Genomic DNA, 11,186 nt, shown 5'->3' on the forward strand with positions numbered 1-11,186 from the left:
ATGGACGCTTGTTTGTTTTTTTCTTTCTTTCCCTTAGTGGAATCTTAACTCAGCCGAGGCTGATCTGCACCCTCGGGGCTGCTGGAGGAGGCGGCCCCGAGGAGGCAGCAGATGTAAACAAACGAGGCCTGTTCGGCTGACCCGCGACGCGTTTATCATTCAAAATCTACTCATTTCACTCGGTCGCAAGAAAATCAGAGCGCCGGATTTTTCTCGTTTAAAAAAAAAGATGTTAAGAGGTCCAAACTGGACAAACCCTCCCTATGCTTTACACGCTCTCGCGGACGTCATAAGTTCGGGGCGACACAGTCCACCATTTTCCTCCGTTAGATTCAGCAGCTGTGCATGCAAGAAACGTGCAACCTCTACCCCACCAACACACACACACACACACACACACACACACACACACACACACACACACACAAATAAAAACACAGCCACGTGCACGATGAGAGGATACATTTCATAAACACAGGATGACCCGCAGTTCATTCTAACAAATTTATTGTGTCTCAATCAGCTCGCACGGAACCACTACTGAAAATTAAATTACAATCAAAAATGATCACATCAAAATATACCCTTATTACCTAACAACGGTCAGCTTATGGTGATTTGTGCTCCTTTAACAATACAAAAAAAAATAAAATGAAACAAGGCAAAGGGCAGCAACAGAAATAAAAAGAAAAATGAAACACACAAAAAAAATAAAAAATAAACGGAAGAAACAAATTGAACCAAAGCAAGAGAGAGGGTTAAGCTTCTTACACAAGTTCCTCAGAGGGGGGGAAATAAATTACCGTTTGGAATAATTCATTCCGAATAAAATATCAAAACAAGTCATTTTGATGAAAAATATAAAGTAAATAAATCAGATCAGCGTCTGATCTAGTGATCTCTATTGCCGGCTTTACAGAGTTTTTTTTTGTCGTTTTTTTTGTTGTTTTTTCATTTTTCTCCAAGTTTGTCTGTTTTGCTTATTAAAACCTACCAAAGGACGCTGCGTACAAAGTGGCAGCGTCAATAGTGTATCCACAGCACTCACTCAGTCACACTTGGCAACAGATTATTATTTTTTTTGTCCGTTTTTTGTCCTTTTTTTTCCTTTCTCTCAAATAAGTGCAGCTTCGAGTCTCTTCAAATGTCTTTTTTCTGTCTCTATTTGATGCGGTTGGGGGGGGGGGGGGGGGGGAAATAATGATGATAATAATCACAGGGAGGCGGGGGAGAAAAAAAATCCACTCGCGGCGTCAGAGTCCATTAAATAATAGTCAGAGTGATAAAAATATTTTTCTAAGAATTTAAGAAAAAAAAAAGGGAGAGAGAGAGAGAGAGAGAAGGAGAGAAAAGCAGGTGAAAGATGTGATCTTTGAGATCAGGCGGGTGGGAGGGTGGAGGGGTTCAGACAGTCCAGGTCCTGCGTGTCTTTTCTTTCTGGGCTCACGTTGGCCTCAAGATGAGGTGGGTGGGCGGGTTTGGGTTGGGGAGAAAAATCCCCTAATCCTCCATTTGTACACGAGTGTGTGTGTCATGTGTGTGTGTGTGTGTGCGCGCCTTGGTGCCAGAGATCTCAGGAAAAGACAAAAAAGACCAAAAACATTTTTGATGGAAGCTTCGTTGATGTCACCATTTCCTCACACAGTTGCAGTTTTTTCTCCCTTTGTTATTGTTGGAGGAAAAAAAGAAGAAGAAGAAGAAAAAAACAACAACCCGGGTTTTGGTGAATGGATTGTGGGGGGGGGGGGGGGGGGGGCGGTTCAGTCCCATTTTTTAAATACACAAAATGTCTTCTCCTTTGTTTCTTCAATCAAACACAGGATAATGAAGTAGTAGTAGTGTGAGGTGAGAGGGGGGGACATTTTCTTTCTTTCGTTCTTTCTTTCTTTTTGTTTTGTTGTTGTTGTCTTAGACAGGGTGGAAGAGAACAAAAAAAAAAAAAAATTCTAAATCAAACCAAATGCTTGGTTTCCTCCTGGTGTGTCTCAATGCGCCAAAATTACCTGGTGGAATGAACTTGTGGTTGTCACCCTCTGGTCGCTCGCTTCACTTGCATCTTTTAAGTAATCTACTAAAAAATGCCCCTGAAAGAAAAAAGCAGAAGGAACCTTTTAGGTTAAGACATTTCAGGGCCTGGAAGAAGGTGCGTTTTTTTTTGTTTTGTTTTTGTTTTTTTTTGTCTGAAGGAGGGGGGAGTTTGGGAGGAAGAAGGGGGGAAAAGGTTGCTGTCTGTTTGTTTGCTTTCTCTGCTGAAAAATAGATAAAACACATTTGCAGTCTCATTCTCACAATCACAGTATCAAAAAATTTGGCTATCATGGCGATAGTCTGGTTTGTTTTTGTTTGTTTTTAAGCAGTTTAATTTGATATAAAATACTCTTGTGTGCTGTTCTATGTTTCACTGAACATTCTTTTGCAGTCCATGGAGGGGGGCGGTGTTTCTGCACTCACATTGCCGACCTGAGAGTACACATCCTCCGGCGTCTGCGCCACTCCCGGGGGCGTCATCCGTTTTTCCTTCTGTCTCCTATTGCAAAACCACACTCTAACCACCTCTTTCTCCAGCTGCAAGTTGTCCGCCAGGCTGCTGATCTCCTGCGCAGAGGGTTTGGGGCATTTTAGGAAGTGGCTCTCCAAAGCCCCCTTGACGCTCACCTCGATGGACGTGCGCTTCTTTCGCTTCCTCCCCTGCGCCGCGATCTTGTCGATGCTGGTGGGGCTCCCCGTGGACGAATCGGCCTCCTCAAGCCACTTGTTTAACAAAGGCTTGAGCTTGCACATGTTTTTGAAGCTGAGCTGCAGAGCCTCGAATCTGCAGATGGTTGTCTGAGAGAAAACGTTCCCGTACAGGGTGCCCAGAGCCAAGCCGACGTCCGCCTGCGTGAAGCCCAGTTTGATCCTCCGCTGTTTGAACTGCTTGGCGAACTGTTCCAGGTCGTCCGAAGTCGGCGTGTCGTCGTCCGAGTGCTGGTCGTGGCTGTTGACTCCGCCGTGGTGCTGGTGATGCGGATGCTGGTGGTGATGGTGGTGGTGGTGGCTGCCGTGGTCCAGATCTGGGGTGTCTCCTCTCACCAGCCCGGGGTGCACCAGGTTCTGGCTCCCGGGACTCAGCATCCCGTTCACAGTGAAGCCTCCCGGCTGGGAGTAGATCAGCGACTGCTGCTGCTGCTGCCCCCCGGATATGGAGTTGATGTGAGCCGCAGTCGTGCTCCCCCAAGCCCCGGCGTGAGTCTGATGGGGTGCTAAGTGAGGGGGTCTGTGATGCAGCGCGGTGCCCGTGTGCAGATCGTCTCTGGCTGAGTTTTTGACGTCCTGCTGCTGCGGGCTGCCCGTCATCCCAACGGGACTCGACGACCAGGGCGAGCCGGCTTCGGCTGCGGCCACAGCGGCTGCTGCTGCGGCCGCTGCGGCGTGCGGGAGGGATGTCACCCACTGGTGGGCATGGCTCAGCATGTGTCCTCCGTTGCTCGCTGCCATTGCGCCTTGCATAAAGTCACTCTGTACCATCTTGACTGAGGGGTCTCCCCTGTAGCCCCCAGACCCGGAGGTAACCGCAGCGCTGCCCGGCTGCATGCCGCCACCCCCGGAGTCAGAGTGCACGATGGAGCCGGACGATAAGATGCTATTGCTGGGTAGATAAGGATTGGAAGCGGCGGTGGCCATTCCGTCAACCCTTATGAATATGTTTGTGGATAACCCCCCTCCCTTTTTACAGTCACTTCTTTCGAGCAGGCAAATTGTATCTCATGAATTATTCAAACTTTAAAAGTATGGGTAGGTTGTCGGGTTTTTTTTTCTTTGGCAAATACCATGCGTGAAGATGCAAAGGAAAAAAAAGAAAAGAAAAAAAGAAAAGAAAAAAAAGCTTCAAAAACAGCGTCAGAAAGCTGAATAAAATCCGAGCGTATTTACAACATTCTCGCTGAGACACATCTGCGCGGACATCGGCGGATAAAATCCCAGTTTTTTTTTTTCTCTCTCTTTCAAAAGCCCTTTGAAACCATGCGCAGTCCGTTTGGAAAGTTTCGCAACGGGAATGTGGACATTGAGATTTTCAAACGCGCAGGGGGGGGAGAAGCGGCGTCCCAAACAAACTTCTGGCGCTCGCGGAAAAACAAAAAGCCTCCCGAAAATGTCTCCGCAATGTCCAGAGTCCCGGTGTATGTCCCGCGTGGATGGGAAAAAAACATGAGCGGAGGGTCCTCACTTCTTTTGTAATTCAGTCGCAGAAAATTTCTCCCTCGCTTTATTCTTTTTCCTCCCCTCGCCTCTTTTATAGCACTGTCTCTTTGTTCTGTTTTGATGTGTATAAACCTGCCAAACCGCAAACTCCCGTTCAAGTACAATCCGGCAGGGACAGTGCGCGGCGCTGCTCGCGAGCCTCTTCTCTCATTCGCTGGCTCTCTCTCTCTCCACCTCTCTCTCTCTCTATATCACCCCCCCCTCTCCCTGACTGAGCCGCGTGGCCCCGCCCCCCTCCCCGCTCACCCCCCTCACCCCACTAAACCAGCCTCACCCACAAGCCAAGGGGAGACGCGGTGTTTACCCGCCGTGCGTGCGCATTGATTGGCTACCCAGGGCGAGATTGGCAGGTCTCGCCAGCCTGTTCTCCGGAGCGCACGAGCCCTCCTTCCGGCTGTTCCGATTGGTTGATTTTTAATTGCAGTCCAAACAAAACGGGGAGTACAACTTGCTAGTAAATAGTACTGAGGTAGTAGCACACAAACAGGGGTGAAGGGGGTAAATAACGGAGGCTGTTAGGCTGTGACGTCATGGGCTCAATCCGCTGTAAAGATGAGCATTTATATAAAAAAAAAAGCCCCCCCCAAAACAAATGAAAGTACACCTGTTTTGTTTGTGTTTGTACACTGAACATAATAAAATGGATTTCTATTCATATCAACATCAAAACTAAAAAAAAACCATAAGAATAAATTATAAAAGCTTATTGTAACAATGACAATTAACTACAGCCTGACCTGATTGTGTAACACTGCAGCCACAGTTGAGGGCTTTAATTCCCTTCGGGACGTCCATGTGATAGATATGAAACCCTCCACTAAATGCTACATGCTTTATCTGGTGCTCTACCAGGCGAGATAGGGTGCACTGTGTGTTCAAGTAATTGGGATTTTCTTTTTTTTTTTTTGGTTACATTTTTTTATTTTCTTATTTTACACAACCCGTCCTCCTGCGCCCAGGACGCCAGTAAAAGTCAGTTTACTGCACCTCAGAGCACCCTCCGCTCCTCAGGAGTTAGAATAGAAAAAAAAATAGGGGGGGGGGGGGGGGGGGTGACGCTCCCATGCGGAAACGCAACCTCACCGAGGCACGGTGACAGAGAAAGAAAGTGGCAACCAAAACAAGGGCAAATTGAGCAGTCCCTGGAGGGAGGGAGGGATGGAGGGGAGGTCTGGTGGTGTTGGAAACGTCTGTTTAATAGAAAAGGGGGAAAAAAACACATATCCAGAGATGTATCACCATCCCTTCAAGATGACCACATAACCCCAGAGATGAATGAGACCTTTTGTTGGTGTATTGCCATCAGAGCGGCTCCCATTGCGTTGGCAGGGTCCACCTGCTGAAACAGAGGGGGGGCCCCCCCCTGTGTCAGGTGGTTCCGCTGGCGGATTAACTCTTCTGCTGCGCAAGGTGAGAACGTCGTGTCACGCCTCAAACCCCAAACATTACCTCGTGAGCTCCGCAGACCCAAAAAGATGACGCGGGGACTCGCTCACAAACGGGATTTTGAAGGCAAATAAAAAAAAATACAAGCAACGCGCCACCGACAACCAGCCCCTCATTCGTCTCCTTCTTCCCCTTCTCCTTCCCGTCCCAGCAGATTTCATTTGGACCGGGCTCAAAACCAAGCGAGCCTCGTGGATTTGTTTACCCTGAATGGGCAGGCTAGGGGCCAGAGCCATATCCCCCCCCACCCCCAAACACGCCACCCCACCCCCCCCTCCTCTTTATTCATTAATATACAGTGAGGATTTCTGTCTAAATTACTGCTGTTCAATCCACAGTGAGGGCTTTGAAACGGCGTCTCAGGCGGCCAGCGGAAACGTGACACACACGCAGAGGAGAATATAAAAAATATGTCGAAAAAAGAAAAAAAAAGTACAACATGAAAGAAGCCATTGACCAGCTGAGGGATGCTGCCCGAAATCACCACGCGGTGATGCAAACACTCCTCTCTGATATATCATGTGTTTACTATTTATGCTTAAATATAAATATATATATGTGTGTGTGTGTGTGTGTGTGTGTGAAAGAAGGTCCCCAAGTTCCCTGCTGGGGGGGGGGGGGGGGGGGGGGGTAGTTCATTTATTCTGCATGCAAAGAAGGGGAAAAAAAGACAGAAAGAAAAGGGGGGAGAGGGAAAAAAATCATCCCCAAGTATAACAAGAGACGAACAGTTAGTGCTGATTTTCATTTGCATAAATTTTCATATATTTTAGTGAAAATAATAGCGGCAGCCGAGGAGGGCTCCTGCTCAGTCGTGGCAGAGGGAAGAAAATCTTAGGGAGCAGCGAATCGTCGGGGAAAAGGGGAGATAACCGTTTCCAGGCGCACCGAGTGGAGCGATTTTTCAGCCTTTTTGCCTGGACACAAGGTAAGGTCGCCACATCACATCTGCGGCTTTCTGTCGAGTGTCTGTCATCGAATTTTTTTTTTTTTATGCTCGCGCATTCTCTGCGCTTCTCTCCGCCCGTCGAGACGACATCCCTGCGCCACTTCTTCGCGCCGTTTTCGGATGCTCTCCTACTTTTTTTTTTTTTTTTTTTCATTTTTCAACCGAATCGCGGCATACATTTCTCCCGGAGGTCCACATAGACACGCGCGTCTTTTCTTCGCGTTTGTTATCTCTCTCTCTCTCTCTCTCTTTTGCGCCACTTCCCTTTTTTCTTTCTTTTTTTTTTCTTCATCCTCCAGCTTTTTTTTCTCCAAATAAATAGCGGGCAGATGGATAAGCTGCGCCGTTTTGTAGTGAATGTCCACCGGAGAAAAGTGCAATCAATCACATTTTAAGCAGGGAGAGAAAAGACGGGAAGAGAAGGGGGATGAGAGAGAGAGAGAGAGAGAGAGAGAGAGTGAGTGAAAGAGAGAGAGAGGGAGAAAGCCCCCTCGGCTGAATCCTCCAGAGGACTCGCGTTGGTAACAGCAAATCGTTTAATAAAAATCGATCTCGCCGCTGCAAAGTTTGCTTAAAGTTTATGATGCTCATATTTTAAAGTGTTTTTTTTTTTTTTTTTTTTTTTAGAAGGGTCTTTTAAGAGCTCTTCCAAATAAAACTGGGGGAGGGGGGGGAGGGGGCACTTTCTGGTGACATTATTATCCCAGATCTAGAAAATTATCTCAAAGCCTGTGGCAACTTTCTGCTGCTTTTATTTTCCAAAAGCTGATCCCAAGTTGCTTTGCTGTGGGTCCCCCACCACAACCCCCAGCCCAAGCCTCCTCTTTACCTTTTTTTCCTTTTTTTTCTTTTTCTCACGGGTTCTCCTTCGCTGATGGGGAGTTGCATTTCTGAACCCGGCGGCCGGTAGCCATGGTGAGCCCAATAAAAGGAGGGGAACACTGGCCGCATTAAGCTGTATGTTTGTGCACTGGAGTCGAGATGAAAAGCACCGGAGCGGTGACGCCGCGGCTCTGCACGGAGAAGCACAAACTACATAGGCCTACATGTAGGCTATATCTGACCTGCACGCGCCCACGTTTGGGTTCGTTTTCTGCACCATTCACCCATTCCAAAAAAAAAAAACATGCCAACTTATCGCGATTTTTAATTACAATCCAAACGAAACACGGGAAATGACCCAACCCGCTATTATGAGTGGCCCTGAGTTGCCGTTTCACACCTTGAATCCAGTTCATTTCACTCCTGTCTGAGTTGCACGGAAAGCTGTGTTTTCAGACAGCCCCGAGGTGCCTTTAAACGCGCCGCCAGGTGTCGCGCTCACTCGTGATGCAAATGCAGCTCGCGCTTACACTGCAAAAAACCCCATCTCATCGTCGTCATAATTTATCCGTCGACCCGTGGCTTTTACAAACCAAAATCCAAATCTTTGTTGTTTCTTTTTCTTCCGGCAGATCATTTTGTCGTCCCGAGCTTTAACTTTTTTCCTTTTCTTTTTTTAAAAAAAAAAGAAAAGTGGAATGATGACATGGCATGGACACGCTTGCAGTGCAGGTCCTTGTAGTGTTTTACGGCCGCTGCTTCATGTGTAGGCTGGTGGCGGGATGCCAAGACTTGAGTTTAGACATCACCTGCACAGACAGACAGACAGGAACTGTGGAACCAAGAATAAAAGAACAAGAGAAAATGGTTAGCTACATTAAGCCACCAAGGTAATTCAAATGTGAAAACATTTTTTTTCTTTCCAAAAGCTCATGAATATGTTTTTTGCACATACCACAACGTGCTCGTATTGATGCGCGCGTGCCTGTCACAGCCGCCTTGTTGGTATGTAAATGCTCTGTGGGGCACAGGCCCCGTTTCAAGCCCGTCGCCATCTGCAGCAGCCCAGAAGCCAGAAGCCAAAAGTGGGAGCCAGCAGTGTCCTTTTGTGGAAACATATGACCGAGCGGAGACTTTAGGAATTGTACTCATCATCCCGGGAATGAGCGCGCGGCGGTTGCTCTTCATCATCGTCATCACCACCTCCGGTGATACCTTTTTATTCATTTATGCAGGGCGCAGAGTCACCCGGCAGCAGAACGCATCACATGTTAGGTTCAAGTGAGTGATACCCCCCCACCCAACACACGCGCGCACACACCAAGGCTGATTTTCTCCTGCCGTCACTTGACATGCGCAGCCATGTCAGCTTCATGAAGGTGCGCTGTTCGCTGCCGCCATATTCAGATTAAATTGATGCAATTCCTGCAACCCCCTCCCTCCCTTCTTCTCTTTTTTCTTTTTTTTTTTTAAATTATGGCCTGCTTAAAGTTGCCTGTGGGCAACGTAATTTATTTGCTTCTCTCCCTCGGCCCAGCCGCTAATCCGACATACGTTGAGCGTGTCAGGCCAAACGTTGATTTAAATCCAACTTGGAGCACTTAAATGATAATGTATACCGTTAATTAAATGGGCAACACTGAATATCGGTGGAAGCTTTAAACGTGGCTTCAATATCACATATGAATGGGATTCCAACCCCCACCCCCAGCCCATTCAAACGAGGCAGAGGCTCCTTATTAATATCCTTCAAGACAGCGTTAAACACACCTCTCGTTCCACTATACTTTGTAATTGCCTTGTATCAGGCTTGTAGATGCTCAGACATGCAGGTGAAGATCAGGATGTTTGGCATTATCACAGCAGCCTCCAGTGGAGCTCAGCTCTCTGCTGTGATGGCACGTACCAGCACAGCAGGTATTGATTTTGAATGGGAAATCAACAGGGAGGCCATAAAACTGCAGCAGCTAGTTTGGGAGTCAAAGAGCACCCCCCCCCCCCCCCCCCCCCCCCCCATTTCTTATGATTAAGTTAAATATTTTATCACAAAGAAAGCAGAGGTGGGAGAAAGTCCCTATGTTGCAAGTCCAAGTAGAGTCTCAAGTCTTTTTTTGATTTGGTCAAGCAAGTCTCAAGTCATCAAAATCGGGACTCGAGTCCAAGTCAAGTCTCAAGTCTCGAGTCCAAGTCCCCACCTCTGCAAAAAAAGTACTTTGATTTTGATTGACAAATTTAAATCAAAACACTTCATGCTTAATCCACCCCTCATTTCTTTATATATTGCCAGGACTATAGGAAAAGTTGAAGGGATAAATGTGCAAACATGAATGAAAATACAGTATATATGACAAAAACTGAGTTTGTACAATTCGAATGAGCTTGAAGGTCAATATTTGGGATGAACAGATTTATTCTTCCTTGTCGTTTCTTTAAGTAGTCTTCAGGAATAGCTCTCCAGGCTTCTTGAAGGACGTCCCAAAGCTCTTCTTTGGATGTCGGCTGCTGGGCTCTGGGGAGGATTCATCCCTCCATCAGACCCGTTGCTGCTGATTTTCAGTCCACTTCTTGTGTCATTTGGCACAGCTCAGCCTTTTCTCCCTGTTTCCCTTCCTTAAGAATGGCTTCTTGACTGCCACCCTTCCATGGAGACCATTTCTGATGAGGCTTCAGTGAGCTTCAGTGGATCAGCGGAAGGTCCAGGAGCATCTCTCAGCTCCCCCCTATTTATTGTAGTGTCACCAGTTTATATCAATTTAAGGTTAAAATACACACCATGCTGAGATATGCCAAGTTTTTTGGCTAATACCTCTTTGGGAATAACTTTGATGGTACAAAAATACCATTTTTTATGTCAAACTGGGTTATTTTTGGTGTTTTTCGGCTATGCCACTAAATACATGGGAACAAGTGATGTGTCTTTGAAACACGCTGTTATGAAACAAAGTGCATGAAGATATTATCGGCTGCTTTTATTAATTGGTTCTTTTATGTTCGAATGATTCATACGTCAGTGTTAAGTAGCTTAAAAGGCTTTCAAAATGTTCAGGTGAAAAATCCGCCAATTTCCTAAGAAAAACTTTGAAAGACTTTCAGAAAGCCTGGAGAACTGTTGCCCAAGGCCACTTTAAAGGATTACAAGAAAAGTCTGGGTCCTTGGAAGCAAAAATATAAAGAAATGAGAAGTTGCCTTAAGACTTTGACGCAGCACTCTATAACTTAAAGTGAAAGTGAGGTGAGACTGCGTGGGGATAAAATGATGCGAAGGAGGCAGATGTTTGTACAACACACACACACACACACACGCCAACAGCAGTAAAAGCCACTGGTGCCGGCTGGTGAGGAGGTGAGTGACAGGCGACAGATCGGCAAAGATAGACAGAAGTGCAGCTTTCTGAGTCAGAGGAGGTAGAGGAGAAAGGTGTGTGTGCCTGGGTGAGACTTTGTGTGTCCCATCCCCTCCACCCATCCCTCATCGCAGGCTCCGTCTTTGCCACATCCCTCTTTCTTTCTCTCGCTCACATGCAGACGTAAAACAGCATGGACACACACGCTTGCACCCCCCCACCCCATCCAAATAATCCACACTCTTATTGTTTATGCTAATCAGCGAACGGACACGGCTGGTGTTTTTCTGTCCTATTAGACTGTATTACACATGCTAATCAAGAATGATACTGTGTATTAAGCTGAGTAATTAATAAATAAAGCAAATCTGCTGGAAATCAAA

The 11,186-nt window shown here is 46.8% G+C and overlaps 1 protein-coding gene across 1 annotated transcript; it reads right to left on the reverse strand.

Moving 5' to 3' along the window:
• Positions 1-954: 954 nt before the first annotated feature.
• Positions 955-4,383, reverse strand: pou3f3b (POU class 3 homeobox 3b). Its single transcript, XM_075477472.1, has 2 exons — positions 2,452-4,383; positions 955-2,084 (listed from the first exon to the last, which is right to left on the reverse strand). The coding sequence occupies exons 1-2, from the start codon at positions 3,661-3,663 to the stop codon at positions 1,986-1,988; spliced, it is 1,311 nt and encodes a 436-aa protein (XP_075333587.1). The 5' UTR covers positions 3,664-4,383; the 3' UTR covers positions 955-1,985.
• Between the last annotated feature and the right edge of the window lie 6,803 nt (positions 4,384-11,186).

This window comes from Odontesthes bonariensis, chromosome 11 (genome assembly GCF_027942865.1).
Source record: "Odontesthes bonariensis isolate fOdoBon6 chromosome 11, fOdoBon6.hap1, whole genome shotgun sequence".
Taxonomy (NCBI): Eukaryota; Metazoa; Chordata; class Actinopteri; order Atheriniformes; family Atherinopsidae; genus Odontesthes; species Odontesthes bonariensis.